This window comes from Camarhynchus parvulus, chromosome 1A (assembly GCF_901933205.1).
Source record: "Camarhynchus parvulus chromosome 1A, STF_HiC, whole genome shotgun sequence".
Classification (NCBI taxonomy): domain Eukaryota; kingdom Metazoa; phylum Chordata; class Aves; order Passeriformes; family Thraupidae; genus Camarhynchus; species Camarhynchus parvulus.
Genome location: NC_044586.1, coordinates 46,032,137 through 46,060,027, shown reverse-complemented (window position 1 = coordinate 46,060,027; position 27,891 = coordinate 46,032,137). Strand labels below are relative to the sequence as shown.

At 38.9% G+C, this 27,891-nt stretch overlaps 1 protein-coding gene across 1 annotated transcript; it reads right to left on the bottom strand.

Annotated features, from left to right (window-relative positions):
- On the bottom strand, nucleotides 1–27,891 carry TES (testin LIM domain protein). The gene is made up of 7 exons (XM_030960515.1): nucleotides 27,757–27,891; nucleotides 16,945–17,030; nucleotides 8,168–8,420; nucleotides 6,686–7,021; nucleotides 3,283–3,498; nucleotides 2,610–2,768; nucleotides 1–1,421 (listed from the first exon to the last, which is right to left on the bottom strand). The coding sequence occupies exons 1-7, from the start codon at nucleotides 27,781–27,783 to the stop codon at nucleotides 1,230–1,232; spliced, it is 1,269 nt and encodes a 422-aa protein (XP_030816375.1). The 5' UTR covers nucleotides 27,784–27,891; the 3' UTR covers nucleotides 1–1,229.

The following is a 27,891-nucleotide window of genomic DNA, read 5'->3' as shown; positions in this document are numbered from 1 at the left end:
TTTATTTATAGGTGTTACAATACAATCACCATAAAACTTACAAGAACCAAACATAAGAATTGCATAGACTTTTCTTTAACAATTAATTATTTTATTATTTTTTAGGCCAAAGACTCCCCATTTAGTGTTTGGCACAGAGATATCTAAGAAGCTTCACTGTAGGTCTATAATTATTAAATAAAAGGAAGAGCCACACATTTGGTTTATCTAGTAAGCAAAGCTAATACACAGCTGTGAATTTTTTCACTGAAATACTGGAAGTTTTCTGGGAAAGACTTCTTCATGCTTTGGTTCAGAACTTGGAAATCAAAAGCAGGATCCATTTGCAGAAATACATTCTTGGAAATGCATACAGTACTATGTGCCACATCCCTCTTGATAGAAGGCACAACTTAGGAAAGGAACATTCATGATATAAAACAGAAGCCAGTTCTGAAAGGCTAAAATTGCCACTACTTCTGGCAATTTTTTTTTTAAATCTAAGCAAGACCTGCTCTTATTTTCTAACACCAACACCCCCCACCCCCAATCTACAACATAACTTTAGTATTTGTAAAATTAAAGCTTTTCCAGGCATGAACAGTTGCAAAAAAGAAACATGAGCCAACAATTTTCTACTGGTGGAGTTACTTTCAAAGCTAGACATGAGAAGTCACCATTCCCCAAGAACTCATGTGTCAAACCCAAAGAAATTATTGAAGGCAAATTTTTTTTAAGTGTCATTCACTCTGCATACTTGAAGTCAGGAAAACAAAGCTGTACATGTCAGTAAAACTGATCATTTTGTCTAAAGTGCTTGATGAAAGCAGAAAAACTATAAAAATGATAAATTAGTGAAACCAGAGATGGAAGAGTTACATTTATCATACAAAACAAGATAAAGCATCTTCACATTTTCTTGTTGCATTAGACAAGATACAGCAGAAAGATTCTTCACAGTGAAGAGCTCCCTTAGAATGTATAGAGTTTGTAACACATTTCTTCTTACATTTCTGTGATATGAAGCAATTTGAAGTAAGATTCAGAAACAGTATTCCAAAAGAGAAAATATTATTATAGGTAAGAAGTGAGGATTACATAGGAAGCTTCAGACATTAAAAAAAATCTTTGGGAAATGCTATTTAATACTTTCAATAATTTTAAATGCCCTGACACTATATATTTTACAGTAGAAATGCAAGAGCCTTTGGAACACAGCAATACTTGATTAGTTCTGCGCATGTCTTCTTTTAGGACATCATCTTTTCCTTACATGCCACTGAGCAGAAAAGCATCCCTTCCATAGATATGAACTTCTGGCCAATGAGACACTTGCTGCAACAGGAGCACAGGAAACATTCCCGCTTAGCATGCCAGTTGAAGTTGTTGTAGCTTACACGCTGAACCTCTGGATCTATGGCATTGTGACAGCCTTGGCAGATCTGGTGAGAAATAAAACACTGAAATGAAGCACACACATGCTCTCTTCAAGTGCAATAAAACCTGGAACTCTTAAATGTTTTTGGAGGAGAGAGACAGGTGTTAAAAGAAGCCTTTAAAAAAAGTCTCCAGCTTTTGATATTTTTTCTTTACTGGAATTTTTTTTCTTTATTGGAATTCAGCTGAGGGCACAGAATAAAATGAACACACAAGTTATTTGCTGCAGGGACTAAGCTTAGACAGTTATGATGGTTAGGACTTCCCAATACCCAAATCATCATAAAAATCTTTTATGTCAAATGGCACAGATATTTATATATTAACCTAAATATGTGAAGAGATTAGTTACAAATCTTCCTGTGCATTGACAGCTCTTTGGTTATGCCAAATAATCAAGGGTTATTAGAATGTCTTGAATGCAATTTATCTTAAAATCTGGTTCACAAATTATAATTTAGATTGAGAAACTTAAGAGGAAAAAAAAAGCCTCTCCAAAAAAAAAATTCCTCACACCAACCTCAGAATATTATTAACTGTCAACTAGAGATGACCATTTTTTTCTCCATTCACCATATAAATTACCTAAGTGCACATTAGACTGAGCCCCCAGCTAGTAGTGAGCTAACTTATAGATATAAATGGACCATCATCTCAGATTAGTTTCCAGCATAGCCACAAATCAAGAACTACCATTCTTTTCCAAACTTCTAGCTTCATCCTGTCAATCACTCTCCTTTTTAACATGTGTGGGTAGAAATAAATGAAACCAAAGTGCCTAGATTGCAGTATTTAACTACAGGCCTTTAGCAGCAGCTGAAGTTGATTCCCACCAGGCTCAATGAACTACAATTGATAAACATTTAGCAGCATCGCTCATCTTCACCTACTTTACTCCTGTTACCAAATCCTGCTTCACCACTGGCTAAGTTCAAGGTGTTTGTCCAACAGGCTCCCCGCCTCCACCCCAGCAGCGGCTTTTGTTCAAGTTTATGAAGTCACAAAACATTTGCCTGCCTAAAGTTGTGGGTTTTGGTTTATTTATTCCTGAAGGGGAAGAAGATGACTGACTCAAGCCTAAATATTCAATTTATACTCTTCACATACTCCCAGATGGAGAAAAAGTAAAAGTCTGAAGCTCCACAGACATGTTCCCTTCCTTCACAACACCAAGACATCTGTAAGGACCTTACCACAGCATGATTCTTCATGTAGCAGGATTTGCAGACTGGCTTGTCATTCACTGTTATATAGGTTATACCAGCCAGAACACAATCACAGTCAAAGCAGCAGAAGTGTTTCAGATGCCAGTTCTGCCCTTCTGCCAGAGTATATTCATTGCTGAATATTAGCTAGGAGGAAGACACAAACAAGTGTACAAGTCAACAAGTGCATTCATTTGAACAGTGTACCTTTTAATAAACCTAGCCTCTGGATGTTTTGTGATTTGCAGGGAATTCCCAGTGGTTCCACCATTGTTTGTTTCCCAAAATCTGCTCCCAAGAGCTCAGAGAAGCCAGAGGCCCCAGGAGGGCAGCTCCCTGGTGCTGCCCAGGGTCAGTTTGGCCCCTAGTGTCCCTGATAAGGCAACAACTGCATAAGTGTGACTTGTTGGAGAATTTGCCCTCACATATCACATCCTATGTCCCTACAGATTGTGCAAAATCACCACCAAATCCAAAGCAAACTATGGGTTTTCCTGGATGTGCAATGTCCATATTGGTTTCAGTTCTTTGTAACTAAAATACCAACTATACAGGTGAAAGCATATCATCTTCCTGCACTGAAATGTTTTAGTAAAACTCCTAAACACTTATCAGGAGAACAAACTTTTGTGCTAGAAGAAAGGACTAGGATATTTCCTACCTCATCACATCCAGCACAGCGGGGTCTTTCACTATCACAGTAATGTCTTCCACAATACAGGTTACCATTCTTCCAGAAGTAAATCATGTCCACCAGAAGTTCACCACAGGTGCAACAGACAAAACAACCCGGATGCCACAATTTGTCATATCCAGCACGTTCTGCATAGACAGCTGGGTCACCTTCCTTCATGTTCAGTTTGCAGCGGTAGCAGGACTGGAAAGAGGTTATTACCAAGTTAATTAAGTCTTTGAGAGCTATATTTATAAAAATTACATACTATGAATATATTTAATAAATTCCATCTTTCCAGACTGAAATTAAAGCATTAGTTTAATCCCACGAGTAGACAGCAGTGGTTCAGGATATATCTGTACCATAGTTTAGGTTCAACTAAGCCATTCAAGATGATGCACATTCCACTGTCATAGCATTAGTGCTCCTTAAAAGGATTGTTGTACTTTGCTGTATTCACATTCTGCAATTGCAGTCCAGTGTTTAAAGAAAACAACAGGCAATTAAAATTCATGTTATGCTCTGTAAACTTTACATGCTTAGGAATAAGGACAGAATGATGATCCTCCATCCAAGCTAACCAACTATGACTAGAATGCATGACAAGGAAATGGCTGTACTTATGGGTCATGAGAAGACCAAGCCATATCTGCATCACTGGTGAGGAAAATAAAAAATTAGTGAATATTTCAAATGGATTCTGTTTAAAGCCGTGTTCTAGGGATGCTAGTTACTCATGGCTGCTGTCCAACAGCCTGTAATTAATGATTTTAGGACAAGAGAGTGACTATGGACAAACTACAAAGTGTACATACAGAGCTACACTACAAATAGTTCCAGAGACTTCACAATCTGTCCTACACCTGCCTACAGAGAGGGTTGTGCCATCAAGTAAAAAAATCAGATGATTTATGTTACTGAAGCAAAATTTTTTTATCTACAGTTTAATCACCGGTTTGGCATTTCCTGCACTCCAGCTGGTCTGTGGACTGGGCTGAACATCCTGGGAAGGTTTTCCTCTATGACTCACATCAGCCACAAATGGCTTTGTGTGTGCATATAAAAATAAAATATATATAAAGTGCCTTGGCTACAAGGCATATTGATCGGATCCCAGATGCCTGACAATTTCAAAAGATAGATAGAAAGCCACCAAAAGAAGAAGAACAACTTGGAACTGAAACAGAATGCAGAATGTAGGGAACTTAATGAAAGGGAAAGTTTAAATAAACATGTATATAAAAGTTTCTGACCTTTCTACTTTAGACCTCATACTCCAAGAGATGCCCACTGGAGGAAGGTTAAGTAGCTGCCTAGACCCAAGTCTAGGCAATGTGATTCACCTGCCTACCACTTACAACATCTCCAGCTTTGGTGGTTAAAAGGTACAGAAAAATTTCCTTCTTTACAAGATGAAAATATGCTAAGTACATATTTTTCTTTAATTCAGCTTTCAGTCATGGTGAAAAGGCTTTATATTTGTAAACACAGAGACAATTACTATAGGTATATTTACATTAATAGTGGAGAGTTGGTTGTTAGTGCTGTTTGGCTTGCTTTTTAATTTTTTATCAGGTTTCAAAGAAGTGCAGGCTATTCCTATAATGAAAATTAATTTTTCAAGAGATTCTTTTTACCACAGCTACAGGAATACAACTTTCAAACTCAGTCTGAAAAACAATGTACAAGAAAATCTTGTAATGAGCAAAAATGAAGAACCAATAAAAAAACTGTAGACATGGATGGCATTCTTCTGCTAAGTATTTAAGAGCTCATCTGTATCAATTTATGCCGAACTGTTAAAAAGCAGTTGAGATAATGCTAAATCATACAGCTGAAACAAAGTCTTGTTGCAAAAATAAGACACCCCCCCCAAATACTTAAAAATAATGTATCTAAATCCTGATTATTTAACCCAGTGTAAAGTCAGTACCTAAAAACAGGTAAGAAACCCAAATGTTCACTTGGGGTGAACTCAGGGGTACTGGAGTAAGAAAAGTCTGGAAGTGATAAACAGGTGTAATGTAAAAAACAAAGCACCTTCTGATACAATTACTCATGAGGACAGAGTGCCTCCTGCTACTGACTTATTATAGTCCAAGGCAGTTGGCCAGCAGGGTACAATGCAAGATGTGCATTTCTGTAGGTCTTCCTTGAGGAGAGAAGTTAAGAATTGCTGCTGTGAAACTGAAGTAAACCAGCAGGAAAGGGTGATATAAGACAAAATGACAGTAACCTAATTAAGTCATGGTAAAATAACTTGTTTCTTAGATTGTTCATAACAAGACAGGTACCAAGAAAAAAGGCAAATAGCTACAGGTAACCAAATGACACAGCTTGAAAATTTTTAGGGTAAGTGGCCATGTCCAAAGCTAAAACCTAAGTGCTGATTTTATATTTCACACCAGTAGTCATATATACTGTCAGTTCAGAAACAAACAACAAAAAACACATCACACCCCCCAATAATACCAAAAGTCAAATTCTACAGTGTTAAACAAACCTTTTTCTCCATCTATTAATGTTCTCTAAGCAACCCACAGACAAATAGTTTTAATGATTCATACACATAATAGCAACATTTCTAGAAATCAACTTACAGTAGAGCCTTTGACACTCCTAAGTAATGTCTACCTCCACTAAACTGATTTAATGTTCCTTCAGTAATCCTACCCCTATTTTGAATTTGTAATTGGTAGCTGAGATATGCACAGCAGTAGTTATGCCAGAAATACTTGATTAAGGATACAATTTTTTAAAATATCAATGAAAACTGGGTAGTTTTATATACTTTGTTTTTTGTTGGGCTATTACAAGGAGAAATCAGATGCCAAAGGGGGAAAAAAAAAAGATAAGAAAATGGAGCTGAATATGAAAAGAAGGCTAGTCAAAAAAGCCATTGTATGGTTCAACTTGTTGGACACAAGATGGAGACATGTTACTTTATTATTCCTTAATTTAATTTCACTTTAAACACAATTTGTCAAGTGGGTAATTTCAGTGCTCTTCCAAAAAAGAGGAGAAAACAAGCTTCTAAAATTAAACTAACTCTTCAAGAGGAGAAGAATGTAACAATTAGTCCAAAAGATGATACAAACTTTTCGATTGTTATTCTGTAAAACCCACCCTAATATTCTATCTCCAAGCTAACATGTTTGTGCACTGAGGATGAAAGCGTCACCTAGTAAGTTATTTGCTGCAACGAATTAAATACTGTCAGAAACCATGGCTCTATGCAGACATTCACAACATTTTCCAGTTCCTTCTTTCTCTCCCCAGATTTTTGCTATTCCAAATTAACAAACAATTTAATTGGGCTAAAATGACCAAAAAGAACACTCAGATGATAATATACCCTCTTGCTTTATCTTTCCATTCTTATACTTACATATTGAGATGCTTTCTGATTTGGGGACGTCTCCATTGTTCCAACAGCAGATGAGGTACCTCTGCCACCACCATTTTTCAAGTTATTCTCATCAGGAGCTCTCACTTCCACATCCCCAGGGAGCTTGACATCTCCTACACCAAGTGCCTCTCTTTTGTACTTCTTCACGAATTGTTCCATATGCCTCACTTCACTGGGGGAAAGCTCGTGGCACTTGGAAGGGTCCTGATCGTGAGCAGGCAGCTGCTTTGCCAGCTGCTTCTTCCTGTACTGCGCGCCTTCCGAGCCAGCCACGGGCTGCTTCTCCTTGGGTAGCATCTGCATGTACTGCTTAGCCTGAATCAGCAGGAATCACACATCAGATGGCACTTCAGCTACACACCCATTCTCATAAGCAAACACAACTAAACTAACCTCTACTGTTTTTAGCGACAGTCAAATTTGTCAAAAAAAGTTTTTTTTCCATAAACATTAAGGTCCTGAAAAAGTAATGGAGATAAAATACAGCAGATGCATTAACTGGCTTCTTCCCAGAGTAAGAGAAAGACTCCTTTTTAAGCCTTTTACAACATACAGAAAAGAGTTATTACTTCTCTGAATAAATAACATTTACACAGCACCTTGTCTCTACCTATGAATACTGATCATGAGTATAGTCTTAGAAAAGTAAAAACTGAAATAATCTGCTTGGGGCATACAGCCCATTGAAGAAATAACTCCAGTTAAATTAAGGGAAAAAAAATCTCTAGTTTAAATAAAGCAATGACAAGGCTAAAAATCAAATTGGTAACTGAATGTTAAATAAGTCTTAGATGCACAAGGCTTGATTAATTCACTGAAAAGGAATAATTTGAGATAATGTCATTCTGGCATGGCTTGCACAACATTTTGGTACAATAAATTAGTAATCAAAGTTTGAAAAGTGAAGCAAGATCCTCAGAAGGCTATCTACCATCTCATCTACTTCAGCTGAAAATATACTGGAAGAGAGCTGCTCTTTTAGATGTCAACACTGACCTTGCTCTTGCCATATACAGTAAAAGCCATAAGCAAGACTAAGTGTTCCCCTTAACTTTAAACAATTATATAAATTGATGTGGTGTTGGGTATTGTTTTTTTTTTCCTTTAAGCCTACACTCCATGCAAATGTTTCAACTTTATTAAAAAACGAAAAAAAAAAAAAGAAAAAAAAGCAGAAAGAGAGCGGGTTACAGAAACTGGACTCCAGGGACGTAGTAGATAACTGTTAATCCTGTGTATTAAAAACAACTTCACCTCCCCAGGTTTTGAAGAATTTCTACAGACAAACTTCCATAAAGCAAGATGACAGATGCAAGACTCATTAAACAGGCATAATATTTTCACTTTTGAGGAGGAAGAAAGGAAGACTACAAGAGGCAAAGTTATCCTTCCAGTAAGCTCTACTAGCTTATCTCCCACCAACTCTTGACTTGAACATGAAAAAATGTGAGTTGGACTTACAAGTGTCTGATTCTGAACAGGAGGAGCCCATTCATAAGTCACAGTATCGATGGTTATGTTCTTCTTGGCAGGCACTGGGCTGGTCAGTATCATCACATTGCGTTTATACAAGGGAATGTTATCATTCTTCAGCTTTGCAATGAGGGTTGTGTATTTTGTATCCTCTAAGAGTTTCCCTACTTTCCGATCTTCCTCACTGCTTGAAGGGATATCATGCTCCTCCTGGCCACATTTGCAGTTGCGGCATATTTTCCTGAAATTCATGGAAACAGCAACAAAATTACAATCTCACACCATCTAGGTGTGTAGTAACATCACCAGGAACCCAAACCTTTGTTCTCAGTGCTTTTAGGAAATATACACTTTTTCTGTAATATGTCAAACACCTCCTTTATGTGTCCTGTTGTATTATTTACATTGTTTATTTACAGATACTGTTATCAGATAGATATCAGTCAACTACACTAATGCATTTTTAATATGAAGCTATGTCATCTCTTCAGTTGCATCTCAATACTGATTAAACACATATCCATTATCAGTCACCTACCAGATTTATTATAAGATAACTCAATGCATCAACATGATTCCCTCAGCTATAATTTGCTTGAGATTTTAGTTTTTCAGCTGCTCTTCATACATTCAAAGTTACATGCAATATACTATTTTCTTCATATGTATTTCACTGTATGCATGATATTTGGTTATCACCGGGTTGCTATTGCCTGGAAACAAGTATTTCCAAGAAAGGAAGAAAATGCATACAGACATATGAAAAGTATAATTGCACCAAGTTCTGTTCAAAGCACAGAATTTAAAGAGAAGATGAAAGAAAAGCTAAAGGCTTATATGGATAAAGCCTTTCAAAACAGCTTTGAACCAAGTCAGAGGTACTCTGGCACAAGCTGTAGAGAGACTTTTCACAGAAAACAGCCTTAAAAGGTAGAAGTAGATCTACTTCCTTGGATATAAATTACATTCTTTCATATACAACATATTTCAACTGCTTTGGCTAACGAATATTAGAAAGTAATTTGTTACCTTAAGCATAATTAAACAATTCACATATAATGAACAGAACCTAGGATTAGACAAGCCAGTTCATTATTTATTAACAGTGTCTCCAGAACGTCAGTTCAAAGCAGTCAGCCAGAAATCAGTGAAAATTAGATGTTAACTAAAGGTTCTTATTACAGTGTAAGAAAACATATCAACCTTCTGGATCTCTGGAGTTTGAAGAGGAATGAGCAGTGCTTTATCCCATTATTTATCCTTCATAAAACAAATAGAATAAACTTTAGCTATAAAATGCTTCTGAACCCTGCCTGCCAAAACTCATCAAACTCTAACATTGTTCTGCATCTTGCTTTATACAGTCTTGAAGGCAAGTTAAGTACCACAAGATATGTCACAGGAACACAACAAGAACATGCCATGACTACAGCAAGCCTCTGATGTAATGGGAAAGGAAGAAGGACCTTTAATTGGCAACCTGAAGTGACACACAGCCAGCCCCAAACATATGCTCTCTATATGGACACCAATTTAGGATGTGGGGTAATAACATTTCAGTGTGTGGTGGATGCTGCACTGGTCATCTGGATACACAGAAAACATACATTGTGGTAATTTAAGTTTTAAAGCCCACTTCAAATAAAAATACCTGAACTCTAAAAATGAGCCACTCATTCAAAATAAGAATGTTAAGCAGAAGGGACTTCACTTTGCAACACAAATACCTAAAGAGATCACTAATTGAGATGTAGACTGTCTGACAGTTTCCAACTCATTTCCACAACAGGAAAGATGTGCAGAATTTCAAATCTGATACTTACCTGAATAGCTACTATACACTATTCACTTTGCAATCTCCCAGTTTACCAAAACATTCAAGCATGAACTAGCATTTCCCACTAAGCTTAAAAACTTTACTATGCATCTCAAGCACTTGAAACATTAAATTTTGCAAGATCTTCAACATCTGTCTACACAAGTCCTTTACATAGCTAATATTTGGAGACTATTTAATATACTAATAGAGCAATTCATATTCACTTTGTTCATCTTTTATGGCATGCATGTGATTATACCTTAATACCAATTCTCAGTCATATCTTTTTTGAGATCTGATACCAGGTGACTGAATCAGACCTTGCTTTTTGCAGATTTAGTGATTTACATCATGATCACCATGCAGCTTTATGCCTCAAAGCACACATACCACTGGAATTGAAGCAGTTTGTCCATCCAAACAATGACACTAAACACTTTATTTACTCTTACAACTTAAATCTTTAGCAACAGTAACCCCCCGTTTTAGACTTGTGTCTTGATAGGATGTGATTTAATAACACTGGTGAAGACCAGACATTCTTGGGCTCCTTGCAAAGACTTACACAATTGAAGTACAATCATGCTGTCTAGAACTGCTCTGCTTGCAAGACAGACCTCAGTAAGAACAGCTCATATTGCTGTATTGCCTGTGTGACACAGGCTGGGCACTCTACCCCACTACAGCATCCAACCACAGTAAAGCAGCACTGACAGCAGTGAGAGACCAGACCACCCTCCACAAGCTGTGGTGGAATTCATCCTAAGACTTCCATGAGCGCTGGAAAAGCCACAAGAGCACCTTATTTTTGCTCATGTTACGTCACGAAATTGCCTATTTTTCTCCTAACAGCATCCCTTCAGAATTCAGAAAAGCTTAGAGATCCTGTTTCTACTTTCCATTAGATGATCACCCTGACTCAGCTGCTGTTATTATTTCTTGGTCCCACCTTGAAGGCTTAACATTTCACTGACTGCAGTATCTGTGAGAGATTTTTTTTTTTGCTTTCCTCATAAAGAAGTAGTGGTGAGGAAGTGAAAGCACACAATTTGTCTTTAGGTCTTTCCTGGGACTCACTGTGAAAACTGGCATAGAACTACTGTGCTTTATACCTGCATTGAAAATAATGAGGTACTTGCTAATCTTCCCCACCAGGAATCCACTGAAATTAAGAATTTGACTGTGTACATTTTAGTTTTATGTTCTTGCTCATTCAAAATTAAGCGAATAATTCTTTGCTAACAGTTTGCAAGAAGCTGTTACAGGGGCTATGTTACAAGTGTAATAGTGGCCTTGGTGTTAGAACTTGTGTACCATTATGCCTCTGAATACAGGACAAAACAATACAGAAAGAATGTGGAGAATGCTGAGTCACAACTGATGTCAGCATATCTCAGTAAATCAAAGGAAAATCCCCATGGCTGCTGCCATCTCCCATGCTCCCCAACGCTTCCCCTGAATCTCAGCCACATGAAGATGTCCATACAGCTGCTAACAGCCCAAAAAAGTATCCTGTCCTGATTTATAATCTTTCTTCTTGAATAATTTCCAGCACTCAAAGATATCCAGTTGGTATTTACATACATAACTGTTCCTGAATAGTACTATTCACAATTTAGTCCTAACTTCTTTCACTAGTTGCCACAGCACAATCCTGCTCATTAATCACTCACTGTCCCCTCCGAAGAAGGTATATGGCCAATGAATTCTCTTTAGAATAGACTGGCTGGTAAGTTTTTCTGACTGTATATTTTGGAGTATCTAGTATACAGAATCCAGTATATAGTAAGGAGGTGTTAGAGACTCCTGCTTATGTCTTCACAGCTCTCAGGACCTCAGCAAAGCAGAGCAATGTTGTCCCCTCCCCCAATCTCAGCAATTTGAAAAGCTTTTCCCACTGAAAACATGGCAGGTAGGGAGGAAACGTCAAAATCTATGGAATAAAAAGTTGCATATCATTGTAAAGACAGGTCTATTAGATAATGCCTTGCTAGCAAGTCTTCAGTAGTTACAAAAAACAAGGAAGAAAGCTATGGAGATTCCATTCTCTCTAGTGATGAATTCCTGTGTCCTGAATGTCTACTGACACAAAGGATTGAAGACTTTTAGTTCCTTCTCCAAAATCAAATGTAAACCCTCCTCCTGATTGCCTATATTTTGGTGTATGGAGAGGAAAAATAAGATGGCTCATCATCCTTCCTATGCTGGCTCCTAGTGACAGGAGGCAGTAGCTGCAAGCATAGAGAAATCCTCAAAGACCTGGCAAGTCCCGAGGCTTGTGCCCTCCATGCACAACAACTAACCTCCTCCTATTACAGAATCAGAAATCCAGATGGTCTGAATATCTCCAGTGAGGGAGACTCCACAGCCTCTCTGGGCAACCTGTTCCAGTGCTGACACCTGCACAGTAAAGAAGTTCTTCCTCATATTCAGGTGGAACTTCCAGTGCAGCAGTTTCTGCCCATTGCCCTTTGTCTTATTGCTTGGTACCACCAAGCCAAGCATAGCTTGATCCTTCTGACACCCTCCCTTGAGATACTGATAGACGTTGATGAGGTCCCCTCACTTCTCAAGGCTGAACAGGCCCAGCTCTCTCAGCCTTTCCTCTTGAGAGAGATGCTCCAAGATGCTCCAGCTCCTTAGCATCTTTGCTGCCCTCCACTGAACCCATTCCAGGAGCTCCAGATCTCTCTTGTACTGAGGAGCACAGAACAGGATACAGCACTCCACATGCAGAATGCACCCCAGGACACCATTGGCCTTCTTGGCCCCTAGGGCATACTGCTCAGGGAGAGCTTGCATTCCACAGGATACCCAGGTCCTTCTCCACAGAGCTGCTTTCTAGCAGGTCAGCCTTCAGCCTGTGCTGGTGCATGGCATTATTCTTCCCCAGGTGCAGGACCCTGTATTTGCCTTTGTTGCATTTTAGATGGTTCTCCTCCATCCATCTCTCCAACTTGTCAAAATCCTCCAGAAGGGCTGCACAGGACTCTGGTGTATCAGCCACTCCTCCCAGCTTTGCGTCATCAACGAAATTACTGAGAAAGCACTTTGCTTCGTCATCCAAGTCTACGATTTTATGATTCCTTCTGTTATGTTTTCTTGCTATTAATGCAGCTATAAGTAATTGCCACTGCTTTGAACTGTGTCTCAATGCTTCCCTGCCAGCTGTAGTATCAGAAAATCTTAGGGCCAACTTAGGGCTCTCCCTGCCTTCCATGTACTGTATCTGTGCAGAGAAGCCACAGGATGAAAAAGTTCATTCCCAAGTTTAAGAGTCTTGTTTTCAGAGGTTCATTTTAACATCTTGGGAAGTCAGATAGGTGACAGTTACAACTTTCTGGTATATATGCGACCAAGAAAAATCAGAACCTTCTTTCCTGTTTTTAGCAACTTCTCACTCCAGTCCCATAGCTCCCTCTAGAGGGAAATACATTCCCAAAGAGTAATATGTAACTAACTGAGTAGCAATCCCTTACATTCAGCCTGACCCACTGGACATGTGTGGGGGTTGTTTTGCAGCCTGAATAAATCTAACACCTAAATTAAAAAGACCTTCTCCACCTTCTGCTACTGTTACACTTGGACAGAAACATGATTCTGATGACAATTTTAAAAGCAAAAGCTATTAACTCACTAAGATAAAATCAGCCAATTGTTAACCATTCAACTACCATTGTAGACCACATCTCTCATTTTATTCATTTTGTATTCAGCTCACAACACTGAGACTATCAGAACTTCAAAATTTAGGAATAAATTTTACTGAAGGGTTGGTTTACCACCATTTCAATACTAGCCTCAATTTATAGTTTTGCACCTAAAAACCTGCCCATACAGTGTGTCAAGATTTACAGCACAAATGTCTTAAAACACTATGTTCCACCCCAGGAGAGATACATTCCAAATACTCCCAGTATAGAGAAGAAGGATGTAGAAACTCCTTGTAAAGCCCTGCCACTCAATAGGTACACTTGGGTTTTTTGTGCACTTTACAATCTGGCTCCCCAGAGGAAAAATTGAGGGTCTTTTGTAGGGAAGTACAAAAAGAAATTACATGTTGGCTCTTTGAGGAACAGCACTTTCATCTACCAGACCAAGAGCTGTGCGATGTGCTGAAGCTCCTCGGCCATCCCCAGGAGAGGGCAGTGTCAGCCTTGCACAGCCCGCAGCAGAACCACGCCCGGCACACGCCGCAGCTACCGCCCCGCTTGCCGGCCTGCATCTGGCTCCTATGGAGGTCACTGTCTTCATAATGCCTTTACAGAGCTGTGCTTTGGGGCTCTAGCTAAAACAGCCTTGACAGGACTTGCTAGTACTGGGCACTTCTGGCACAAAGTCCAGGCTTCGCCTTTTTTGAACTCTGCCCCCACCCCACCTCAGCCAGTGGAGAAGCTGGGAGGGGCACATCTGACTCAAGCTGGTCAGTGGGGTTTAAATGCTATACAACATCACAGTAAGCGATAAATCAGAAATAGGGGATGAAGTCAGGGTTTCTGACTTCCTAAGCAGTTACAGCTTGGAGACTGGTGGGCATCAGTGTACTGGTAGGAGATGGCCAGTGATTCCCTTTGCAGCACTTGCTCACCCACCACTTCACCTATGAAACTGACTATTTCAACCCATGAGTCTCCTCACTTTTGTTTCTCCTTTTTTGTCTCCCACCCTGATGTCTGGGACAGGGAGTGAGCAGCTGTTTGGATGTTTGGCTGCTGACCAGGGTCAATTCCTTACCCCCAGTTATTCTCCCAATGTGTAACTGTTCTCTAATTGCAGTTTTTACTTCAACATTTATCTTTTACAGACAAGTACCAATTAACTGAGTGAACTAGTAGCAATTGAACTGATTTTGATTATTCACGTTATAAAGAAAATATTCCGTGCACTTGTCCTACAGTTTGTTCCTACTTAAAACAGAGTTTCAGATCTAATGACTAACAACTAAGTAAACAGATATTTGGGATGCAATGTGTTCCATTTAAGTGGTGGCCTACGAAAATATATGCATCATGCAAAGCATATTAATATATTTTTCCCTTTGAAAACTATTTACAAAGAACTGAATTAAGACTTCAGATTCACACTCTTACTGTCCCCAGTAGCAGTATTGTCTGCTGGAGAAACAGCTATTTTCCAACCCATTCTTGAATTCTCTCAACGGCTAACTTTTCGACTGTTTCAGAGGTATGTGCCACATTTGTCTGACACTTAGATGAAGCTTCTCAGACTACTTCCAGCCACCTTATTTATCTGGTCTATCCTATATGGATATGTTCTGATGAGCTATGTTTTCAGGACCTGGCACAATGAGCCCTAATGACAGGAAGACAGTGCAATATGGATAAACACAGGCAAAAAACACCAAATACCCACACAGAAGCAGACACCTTTTAACTTTGGAATCATACTATGATGTAAATAAACCACTTTAGCCATTTTATTTCTTTTTATTCCAGATTATTTCATGTTATAGAATAACCTAGCAATTACAAAGTGCAATATTGGCAACTAAGTAAAAAAAAAGTAGAGAAAGTTAACTGGAGTTTTTCCTTCCCCACTTGTAATTTCCTCATCTGCCACAGTGACTATAAACAAAAGAGCTTTCAGTAGAAAGTAATACAATTTTTCATCTAACAATGGATAAACACTATTAATTGCTGCACTTCTAAAAATTGTCTTTTATTGCATGACTTACAGTAATTCTGGTTTATTTTACAATTACTTGTACACACGACCCCTCAGTGATGCAGTGGGTATTGAAAAAGTCCTTCCATAAATTCTTTTATCTTTAGATGATCACGTTTACCTACTAGTGCATAAACACTTATTGATCTGTGTCATTATTTGTAAGTTGTTTCTATAGCTACATATTACAGATAAGAATATAGCTTCTTGATTATGTATCAACTTATAGTACATTTTTGGTGTGTTTTGTTTTCATTTGCCTGATTATTTTCTAAACAGTCTCATCTGCAGTCAAATATTTGGGTGAAGATGTAAAATCGCCTAGGCTTTATCAGCAGCTGATGTCACTACAGCTGGTGTAAAAAGGCTACCTTATAAGACAAAACTAAATTCTACTGCAAATGCAACTTTCACTCTAGCTAGTTAGCATTGGTTAAATGCATTAATTTTCATTGATAGCATGTGCTAGTGCTATTAACAGCTATTTTTCTGTTTTTTTCAGGCTTTTCCCTTTGAGAGGGACCTTTCTCCTAAAAAAATCAGAATTACTAAGCTACATCTTAGAGCACACCCAGTATTATGAGTGAACTGGGCCAGTGATATATAAATGCATTAATATACATATATACATCTTCTTTCAGTAAAGCAAGAAAGGTCTTAATGAAATAGAAGGTTTCTGCAAAAGTAATGACAGGCTATTTACTGCTATCATCAACTCACTGATTTAGGAACAGTATACCATCCAAGGCTCAGTATTATCTAACTTATTTGAATTTATGTGACACACACAAGTGACACCTCCTCCCCATCTAAATAAGTGGTGGGTGTGTACAAAGTTTCAAATATTTTCTAATTAATTTTACATAGCATGTCAGATCAAAGCTTATGTGTTTGGTCAGGAGATGAAAAAACATTTTATTACAGAAATAAAACACACTTCTTCCCTGTCATGTCTCTTATAGTAAGGCTAGACATATTTTTTCAAATCTACTTCAATTGTTTAGTCAGCTAAAGCAAATGCTGCTGTAGAAGTACCACCATTCACTTCAGGGCAGATAAAATGCATGTTCACAAGTAATTAGATACTCTGTTGTAATGCATTGGAGAATTTCTGGCCCTGAACCCTGTCAGCTTTTTAAAAACCTCTTAACAGTTTAATTGAGACACAGAGAGAACAAAAATGGTTACTTAGACATTTGCATATATATGTCAAGGTCTGCAGTGCTGAGTCACAGCTCAGGATATATTTGGTGTCACTTACCTCCAGTAATGAAGCTCAAATCCTTCACACTTTTCCTTGCATTTTAAGCAGGGGGCACCAAACCCTTCCTCATGGCCCAAGCCCATCTGTGTACAGAGGAAGATGACTACAGTCAGTTTCAAGTATTATGGTGCATGAATGATTTTACTGATGCCTTTATAATCGGCAATCATCAGCTAAAGCAAAAGATTAAACATTTGACTAAGCTGACATAAGGACAGCATTTGTGGACAACATTCCTAGTGTATCTATGTAAATAGCAGTGGTCACACAAGCCTCTGCACAGGACTGAGCTCAGCAGCCAGAGGTAGCCTTAGTACTTTTCTGGTGACTTTTCTCCCCAGCCCAGCTTGCTCTACCAACTTCACACAAGAGAAGAAGCAGATTCTTGGCAGCATTTCCTTAGGTCTAAGGCTGTGAAATCAGAGTAAGTGAGGCCAGAAGACCTCAAGTCGAAGGACATTTAATCCAGCTATCTGGAGAAAGTGATTTACAGTATATGACTTGGCAAAATACAGGAGACCAAGAAATAAACAGACCCCAGATTTATTTGCACTAATCTCGAATAAAGGAAACAACTAAGTGGTTTGTCTAATATTTCCAAGTATATTTGAGGCTACTCTGATAGCGACTGAGAGTAGCATATCCCTTTCACAATTACATTTCAGCTGGACTCATACCAGCTGACTTTCTGAGAGGAAAGAGAAACAGCACAGTTAGCAAAATCAATGACCAGAAGCAATATGTAAAGCATTTCAAAAGGATGGATAACCAATTTACAATGCAGACGAAATATCAGAGGATATAGACAACAGTGCAGAGGAAAAATATTCACACAATATATCAACATATAAGCAAATTTAACCAAGTAACAGCCACTTGTAAGTTTGAGGTGATTAACAATATGAAGCATGGTAACTTATGCATTCATATTACACAGTAAAATTAAGTGAGGAACACAGCTCTCAAATCAGACAGATGAAGGACCATGGAAATGTGGCCCCAGCTGGATAAGCAGGCTCATGTCCAACATGCAGAGAGGAACCCATCCCCACATCCCATGCAGTAGGAGGAGCGCTCCCAACTAGCTGTAGGTAGAAACAGTTCACCTGCAGTTTAGCTTTTACCATGAATGGAAACTGAGCTAGAAATGACAAGTTCTGGTACTAACTTTAGTTCTGGCAACAACACAATGCCAAAGTTAATTACACGTGGTGATAGAGTTTTATTATTAATTTTGCCATTTACTGAGAGAAATCATACTACTGTTGTTGTATGTACAAGGATATAAACCAGGTCAACTTTTCAACTTGGTCTCTGTCCAAAATAAAAAACAGATTATTCACAAACCACTTGTTTAATACAGAACACATGGTAAAATGCAGGGAATATTATGTTTTCAGTTACTTTGTAATTAAAAGGATCACTGCCTCAACAATCATCAGGCATCCCTGAGGAAAATACACTGAAGATTGCGAGCTATTTAGAAGAAGGAAGTATGCTGGCAGCTATTAAGCTACTGCAGGGATAGACAGAAGGACACGACATTATTTCTTCTGTATCTGGAAGATGAAATACAAGCTGGCTGTGATCATGGTGACATCTTCATCGACCTAAGGGCTCATGAAGCTCACATGAGGTGCTAACCTGAAACCTCCCAGTAGATATGTAAAATAAGCATAACTTTGAAGATTAGGTTCTTCGTCAGCTACACTTTTGATAAGCTAATTGGTTAATAAAAGTTCACCTTCAATGAAGATGGGCATTTACAGGACACTTCTTATCTGGAATCCAGAGATCCCATATACACACAGATACCCACCCCCACATCACAAAAAAACTAAGCACTCTTCCCAATTCACACTCAAAGAGAATAAGATGTTGGCCAGGATGTTTTCCAAAGGGAAAAAGGAAGCTAAAGCAACACAAAACAACTTTTTTTTTTTTGGGGGCACAGGGGGGAGGAGGGAGAGACAGGTTGTTTTTAATTTGGTGTTGTTTTTCCTGTTTTCAAAGTAATCCTCTCTAAAAAGTTATTAAACATCAAATATGGTTGCACTGCCCTAATAAATAAACAGAACTCCCCCCTCCCCCCCCAAAAAAGACAACATTAACCCATTCTCTCTTGCTGCTACTTCAGTTACAAACTGGCATTTTTATGCTCAGGCTCTCCCTCCCTTCAAAAAGGGTGGAAGAGAAGAAAGGAAAATAATCATAAACGCAATCATAAACTGCAATTAGAAGATTTAGAAACATAGGATCACTTGTAACAGTGACAACAGTTATATGGTTTTACACTACTGAGAAATAAGCTTGGCATTTCAAGAATTTCCAAAGCAGCATCTGAAATTCAGTAGGAAATATAAAAAAATTGCAAAAACCATTTTAACTATCATTTCCAAGCCTCCTAACATTTAAGGGTTTTTTTTAAGCTAAAAAAAAAAACCTCTTCAGAAACAAATTGAGGAGAGGAAATATGTGCTATCTAAATGCTCCACCCAGAACATACTCTCCAAACTACAGAGACAACAACCAGCCAGCCTACTTGCACTTTCACAACCAGCAGTCTTAGTACAGATTTCTTTAGAAATACAGCATTCTATATTCCCTCCTCAGAAATAAAGAGCACACCATTATGTAAATGCTTGTGCAGCTCAGGACAAATAAAGTGAATTAGCAAATGAGAGAGACTTGTTTGAAACAGGTTTTTCAGTTTGCTGTGAAACAGAAAGAAGGGAATTACCTTTCTATACACAATGTCTGGGCACCTTATGGAAAAGGTTTAGCTTAAGACTGAAAGGCACACTAAAAACCAAACTAGATGTGATTTCAGATGCACACACAGCCTCAGCCTTTGTTCTGACAGAGAAACTATATGGCTGCTTGCCAAAAATTAAGATATAAAACAGCCAAACTCAAAAGCACTGCAGGCTATTGTTATCCACAAGTCAGTGCATTACACATATTTCTCCAGGGTCCTGTAACAGGACATCCTTCAGCTCTAGGAAAGCATCAGCCTCAGAAATGATTTTGTTCTTCAGGAGCCAATTCAGTTGTAATTTAGGAAATTCAGAAAGCCTAAAACTTCAGTGTGGTGCTTCTTTAGAGCTATCCATATCTATCTCCATGTCTTTTGCAGAACATGGCCAGCTGCAAGCAGAAACACCCAGAGATACAGAGTAGGCTGAGCACTGCAGAGGTAATACATGTCTGGAACAGCAGGGAACCCATTTTCCCCATAAATGGAGTTATGGAAGAAATGGCACAGATAGGCCAGCTGAATCCTGCCAGAAGGAGGTTTCTGTCTGTCTACCACCATCAATTTTCATTTTACAGCAAAAGCTAACCAAACCCATCTGGTACTACCAAAACACCCAGTATTGATTTAAACAGCCTGAATACAGAAAATGATATGATTATGATTGAGATCATCCACTACATGCTGCTTTCAAGATTACATAGCACCCAAGGGCAAAAAGCTTTAAGTGGTTACAGCCAAGTGACAATTAGTGAAAGACTGCCCATTTCAGTTCACACTGGAGTCTAGTGACAAAAGCTGGCTGCCTTACAGTAAGGAGAGAGTCATGCACAGAAGCTTACTATCATCTTAAAAACTCAAATGATCATATTCAAGTGTCTAAGAGTTTGTTCAGAAGTGTAAGAGAAACAGCAGTTCCTAAGAAATATTTTAAACATGGCTTATCAGAAGGATTTATTCTTAAGTTTATTGAACATTTATCTCCTCAGTCCCACCACGAGACCAGAATTAACTCAGGCTCCAGCTGCTTTTCCTTCCTCACTCCAAGAGGACTCCTGTACCACCAGACAGGTGAGCTTCACCCTGCCACAGACACTAAGACACAATATTTGTACTCGGCCTCTGCAAAAGATCAAAACCCCTTCCAGTGCTACAGATCCCTCCAGAATTTGAAAGGACGTGGCTATACAGTGAGAATGCTGTCATTAATGGATTGCAACAATTAACAGGGGGCCCCAGATCAGAACTAAATCCTCTTCACTATCCTTTTTGCAGAGCTTTCTCCTGTGCTTGAAGGTGCTCCAAGCATAGAATTGAAGTGATCCATGCAAAAGCTATTCTTAGATTTACCCTAAAATCCTAGGAATGTTCTGGTTTGAAGATTAGTTAACTACTGATCTATTTGGGTGTTTGAGTGGGAAAGCACCTGTAGAGAACAAGAGATTTCTAGTACATCTTAAGGTGCTTTAGGCACTTTCAGAGAAGGTAAAGCAAGAAGGACAAACAAAAAAAAACCCTGAAAAAAACCTAAGAAATCTCACTGCTGTGCATGCTCTATTGCTGAGATCTGATCCTATATCACTATGTTCTGTACTATCAGAAGTCATCTCTAGCAGGGAAACACAACAAACAGAAAATTAAAATAGGTTACAGCATTTAAACTTTAAAAACAGAGCAATGATACTTCTTATGATTCCAAAATGATAAGAGAACAAACCACTACAAAAGACATATGAATATCTGGACAATGCTCTTAAAAAACTTTGACACTGTATGAGAAGGAAAAAAATCTGTAACAAAGAGCAGTATCCCACAAATCACTTTACATTTGTTTTTAACACATCTATTAAAATTGATGGCAACTGTGACCTTGGGGTTTTTTTATATGTGTTTTTGATTTGGGGAAAGTTGACTGGAATTAAGAACCCTGGGTACAGAAGTCCATTTTGCACACAAAGAAGGATACCAAAAAGTGGTTGCATCCAAGAAAAATATTTGGAAGATGATCTGGACAGGCAGAGGAATAAATCAAGGAGCTGCAGTAGCCTGATAGTACAAAAGTCACAGGAATTTATTTTATTGTGTTATCTTCTACTAAATATCAAACATCTCAGAATTTAAATATTTAAGACACTGTTACATAGTGTACCTTCAGAAGGCTAATAGTTATCAAAGATAGCTCAGCTGGATAGAAAACAAGTGTTGTTTATTCACAAAGTCCAACATTACACTAGCTAAGTTTGAATGCAGCTGACACACGCAATAACACAATCTGTAAACCTCCAATACAACACTATCCATCATCCAGAACTGCAGAGGCATTTTCACAATACTCCGTGTATTTTGTTCTGACATCAGCACTCTTACCCAGTTGTGTCCTCTAACATTAGGTTTTGAGAAGCAGACCTGAAAACCTACACATTCATTTTTAGAAGCTTTAGTCATGCAGAAAAGTGCATGCTTTTTTCTGCTCTTAAAAGCTATAGCTAGACAACCTCAGACTGAAAACAAGGCACAAATAAAGAGTTAGACAGACTTTAAAAACAACAAAAAACTCCCCAACAAAACCAGAAACACATACACAGCAGTACTGGAGTACAGTTAGATCTGGTATATTCTGGAAATGTCATGACAGAAGCCTCCTTACTCCTTTAACCTGTTCATTTGAGCAAGTTTGAGATGCTAGATAACAGGTGTGACATGCTTTTATCTTAAGAGCTCTGCTCTTCCTGAAGGCCGCCAGGACCTAAAAGAACCCCACCACCTTTTGTCATCAGCAAAAACTATTTATATGGGGGGTTTACACATATACATCCCTATAAAAAAGCATGCATACATATATATATATATACAATCAATACACAAAGGCATGTTTTATTTATATAAATAAATAAATATTTATTTATATAAATACAACTAATACTTATCTATTTAGATTGTAAAATACAATTTTAAAATATACTACATTATAGATATTTACATCTACACCCTCAAACTGTAAACTTTGCATCTGCTCGGAAGAAGACAGTAATTTGCATGACATGTTCAGTATACTTTCTTGAAGTAAAAAAAGTATTTTTAAGCAACTTTTACCAATAAAATTTCATTCAAAATTGCTACTCACCATTACTATTACTTAGAGAAAAATAGAAACAGTTCTCTCTTTTTTTTCCAGGAACAACTTCAGAATCAGATTTTTGTTACTTTTTTGACAGAATACTGTAACTCAAAGTTAGTTAATTTTCCTCCTTGCTGCAAAATACTTGGTTTATAATTATACCTTATCAAAGAAGCTTTCATCTGATCTTACAAATCATGCAGTCCGGCATTCAAAGAATTTCTTGACTTGCTATTCAGGCATTAATGATATTTTATAGTCTGACACCTGGGAAGTACTTTTGCCATGGGAAAAAAAAATAGTGAGAGTCAAAAAGTTTAGTTCAGCTGTGCCATATCACATAATTTTTTAACTTTGCTGGGGGAAAAAAAATCTCAAACCTCACAGCATATGCAGGTAGCAGTTAGCTTGTGAACAAAACTGAAGTAGTTCCTCTCATATCTATATAAATGTTTTCATTCTTCCACTTTCAGGCAAAACTCACCCCTGAATAAAAAAAATTTCCTTGATCTTACTATACATATGAAACAGCAAAAAAGATGTACTGTAATGGGTTTCCATAGCAGTAACACCAAAACAAACAGTGACCTCAACAGGAAGTGCAGCCCAGCAGACATTACTAAATCATGCTTTGCAAAACACAGAAAAGTTGACTTTGCTCCTATACATACTTCATTCACCATTCACTTATCAAAGATCTATACAATTGTTGACTTAGCAATGTCTAAAACACTCAGTGTTTGGTTTTCCAACAGTAACAGAACAAACTAGGTCTCACGCCATCGAAAAATAACCACACACAAATTCCCCTCTAGAGAAGTTGCACCTCTTCCTCCCAAACTTCCCTGCCCCTTCTCCACTGCAAGCAAAGTTCCTTTTATAAAGCAAGTATTATACTGTGAAAGTTTATATAGAACAGACTCAGTGCCAGATTCTTATTTTCTCTAGTGAAGCATGAGACCGTGCTGCCAGCATGGCTGAAAAGCAGGACCGTGACCTACTGATTCATTTTCCCAAGTTCACAGAGGTGGCAGACAGGGCAGGAATCCAGGCTCTTAGAACAAAGTTCTGCTAGAGTATTCAACACAAAGCATTAAATCTTTATGTTCCCTATAGCCTCAAAGCAAGGTTTGAGAACACAGCATATATTGTATTTGGGAGAAACAGTGGTCTGTTTTTTGCACAAGTACTTTTCAAGCTGGAGCTCCCGTTCTAACCCTTCAGCTCTGTTGTGCAATAGTTTTATACAAACACTATATTCATGATCCTCAAATGCAAGAGCAAATCTAATTCCCCTGAGAAAAAGGAGAAAACTGTACAGTTTTCCCTAAATTCAAAAGGAAAATTGTAACAGACCAGGAAAGTCTTAGTATTCACAAGGCAGCCAAAAAGACACTGTTCACTGCCTAGATGTTTGCCAGTTACTTAATAGCTCTAAAATGCATGGGGAACTGACTACAAAATTTACATGACCACACATTTGCATATGTTCTGCATATATATTGCTCAGTGCAGAAAGTTCATGCTGAAATTTCTGTTTCTGACAGGCTGTGGCTGTCCAGAGCCCAGGATTCAGACCAAGGGAGACATCTGGCTACACAGTAGTACTGGTTCCTTTGGCCACTCATTAAGACAGCAAGATGAGTTCTACAACACATGAAAGAAACCAAGCAGAAGCTAAATTAAAAGCGTGAGCCAAAGAAACTGTGCCCTTAAGGTTCCTTCTGAAGGGTATGTTAAACAGGACTGCTGTCACAAGACAGAAGGTATGTAAGGCATCCACTGCTGAAAGGATGGGTTAGAAATTGTGGCAGGTGAGGCAGTAGTTCTTCCTGCTGAAGAACAGGTACATTGTTGGAGTCTTAGTGGTCTTGTCCTAGAGGGAAGCAACTCCAATCAGACAGACTATGATAGAACTGCTACATTTGGAGAAAAAAACCCACCAAACCTAGTATCAGCAATGAAAACAGACTTTCTCCGAGTGTTTTTTTCTTCATACAAACCCAGACATGTAGATATAAATGTATATAGCAGCTTTCCAAAGAGACAATACAGAAGTTTCTTCAAAAATGAAGAATGGACTCATGGATTACTGACACTTAGAGAGATCTTAGGAATGTCACCTTGGAAACTTGATCTATCAGGTTTCCCAGAAACAGAAAGCATTCCAATATATTACTCTGACAGCTATGAATTAGCAGTTTTGGGTAGGGGAAAAAGCTTTTCTACAGCATTAGCTGAGTGTCTGAGCCTCCACACCACATGCTGCTCCAACAGGCATTCATTTCCTTCTGCTCTGCTGAACACCAGGGCTACAGAATAGCCAACATCTAAACTCAGAGTTCAAAAATGCAATGGAATTACTCATCTGGGGACATGACAATTCCTGCTTTCTTCTGCCCAGTGCTTTAGGAAATTCCTGCCCAACAGGCAGATTAACCACTCACCACTCCATAATATTTAGCAGGTTATTTGCCAGGCAACAAATACCTACAAGTCACTACAAAATAAAAGGTTACATAAAGTACATTTTGTAAGAGAACTCAAGCTATTTTGCTCCAGGGTGCAAGACAAAGACAGGTGAGAACCACAGCATGCAGAAAGCAACCCATTGCTGCTGATGGACTAAAAATCTGACACAGTCATCTTCACCTCAGGACAAGTTTCTTCTAAAAGCCAAGTAGTTCACTGGTTCTGATAGTCTTGACTGGACACTTCTCAGAATGTTCTTCCACCTTTCAAGAAAGAAGGAAGTTGCCAAAAAAAGAGAGAAGCAAAAAGATAATAAAACAAACAGGTTGAGAATTGGAATTAAAGGACAGAAAAGGAAGACACACAGTTATTCCAGAGCTGACATGAAACTGTTATTCTATTCAGCGTACAAAATTTAAGAAGTTTTGATTGAATAAATTTTGGTAGTCAAAAAAAAGGAATTTTGTATTGAACTTGCTGGTACCTAGTAAAGCTTCCCAGTTATCTCTGTAGGGACTTTCAGAGACTGTCTTCTGTTCTCTTGGAAAATGAGCTTCATCCAAGTTACAAAGAAAAAGAAGATGAGAAGATGTGAGCAAGGGAGGAGAGACAGCACAATAACAGACACAGGTTTCTGAATGTACATGTAGTAGAAGCAGAGAAAATGTGATGGCTTTCAAATCATAGACATCTCAGCATATTAACACTAAAGCAGAGCAGAATAGAAATATTGCTTTCATAAGAGAGCTTTGCTGGTTTCTTTTGTGGCACTAGCTTGTGTGTCTATTTGAGTAGGGTCAGAAAAGTCTTCAGGAGTCTTCAAAGTTGATGAAGAAGAGAAGTAAGAGATGAGCAAGAAAAATATGGCAAAATAGTCAAATAAATTTAAAGCACACACAACTACCCAATAATTACAGAGTAATTTCAAGCAGATGTTCAGCAACTACAAGTTCACTCAAACCAAGGCTCCGTTATCAGCAGAATTTTATCAGTCATTTCGCACCCCATTTTTTTTCTTTTTAGATGAATAAATTCTGAATTAGAATGCTCAATCTTCCACAAGTATGCATCTTTCACCTCCTGGAGCTCACAAAGCTTCCAGCAAACAAGCTCTATGATGCCATCAAGTTTAAAATTAAACTGTGCTTAGAAAATACAAGCAAATATACTCAAGAAGCTTATTTTCATTGCACTCAAGGAGTCACAGAAGGGGAACAACCCTGTGCACACAACCAGCTTCTAAAGACAGCAATAGTACTTAGCTACACCTGCCCATATGCTGCTGGCGTAATGACTGGGGGTTGAGATAGGCAGTCCCTCCAAAGCAGGATCCTCACCCAAGTGACACTATCACACGGTGACATCTCTTGAAGCAGGCTGTAACTCACGGCCACCCATTGCTAGGATTCAGCCTTAACAGGCAGCCTTCCACACTACACAACTACTTTCACCCCCAGGTCAGTTCCTAGCCTGCAAGCTGGAAAAGCACACAGCTATACAAAGTGCATATGTGTATTTTAAAACAAGTTGCTACCTTTAAATAAAACAATACAGGAATAAGCCCCCCACACATTCATACAACATTCATTTCACAGGACTACTTTTCACATCTCAATGGAGATTATGTGTTGATTTAACCCATGCTCATGTATAAAGCTTTTTTTCCCCTTATCAAATAGCATCAAAACAGATAGTACAAATAAGTTTTTAATTTTAAAAAAGTCAGTGCTTTAGCACCACATGTAATTTGTGAAAGAACTAGAAGCAAAGATTTATAAGAGTATCCCACGTGAAGTCAGTTTTGCATAGGAAGCTTTAAATGGTTAGTTTTAGAAAGAGATTCAATACAATTGGATTACCTATTGCTTTCTTTTACTTATCTTTTGTTTCTCGCCAGTTTGACGCAACTAACTAGTCAATATACCTTTAAAAATAAAGAAAAATCAAGCCCAGGCTTATCGCTCAAGGGTGTAATCCACAGGACCACTGATAACACACTTGTAAGGAGTCAGTCACATCACAGGTCTGCAATCAATCACTAACATAACCACAAACAGCGACTTGCCTGCTTGTAATTTAAGTTTCATACTACATACACGTAATGAAAGCACGTAAATGAAAACAACTATCAGATCTCGGGGGTTTACTGCGGGGACCGAACACATGTTTCACCTGCATGACAGAAGAGCAGTACGCCCCCACCTGGGGCACCAGCTGCGGCGATTACCTAGGGCCGGCAGCAGGGAGGCAGCCCGGCCGTGTGCGCACCGGGATAACCGGCAGGCGGCTCTGCTGCCACGGGGCCCGGGCGGGAACGCGGGGCGGCGGCAAGGGCTGACCCGGCACCCAGGGGCGACCCCAGGGCAGTCCCCGCGGGGGCTGCAGCGCCGAGGCGGGTCCGCCGCTCCCCGGAGAGCGGACAGCGGCGTACGCGGCAGATAGCCCGGCGGGCAGCCCCCCTTACCTTCTTCACTTTATTCTCCAGGCTCATGGCGGGGCGGCTCGGGCTCTGAGGCAGCTCCCACGGAGGAGTCTACGCTCGCGCGCTCCGCCACGCTCAAACTTCCGCTGCCCTGCGGCAGTGGCTGCAGTCGAACAA

What these genes read in the sequence shown, in the direction of transcription:
- TES (XM_030960515.1), bottom strand. Translation starts at nt 27,783, where the DNA reads ATGAGCCTGGAGAATAAAGTGAAGAAG. An exon ending in TTTGAGCTTCATTACTGGAG is followed by an intron (nt 8,421 to 16,944) that starts GTAAGTGACACC and finishes CATGAATTTCAG; the next exon opens with GAAAATATGCCGCAACTGCA. An exon ending in CTGTTCAGAATCAGACACTT is followed by an intron (nt 7,022 to 8,167) that starts GTAAGTCCAACT and finishes CTGCTGATTCAG; the next exon opens with GCTAAGCAGTACATGCAGAT.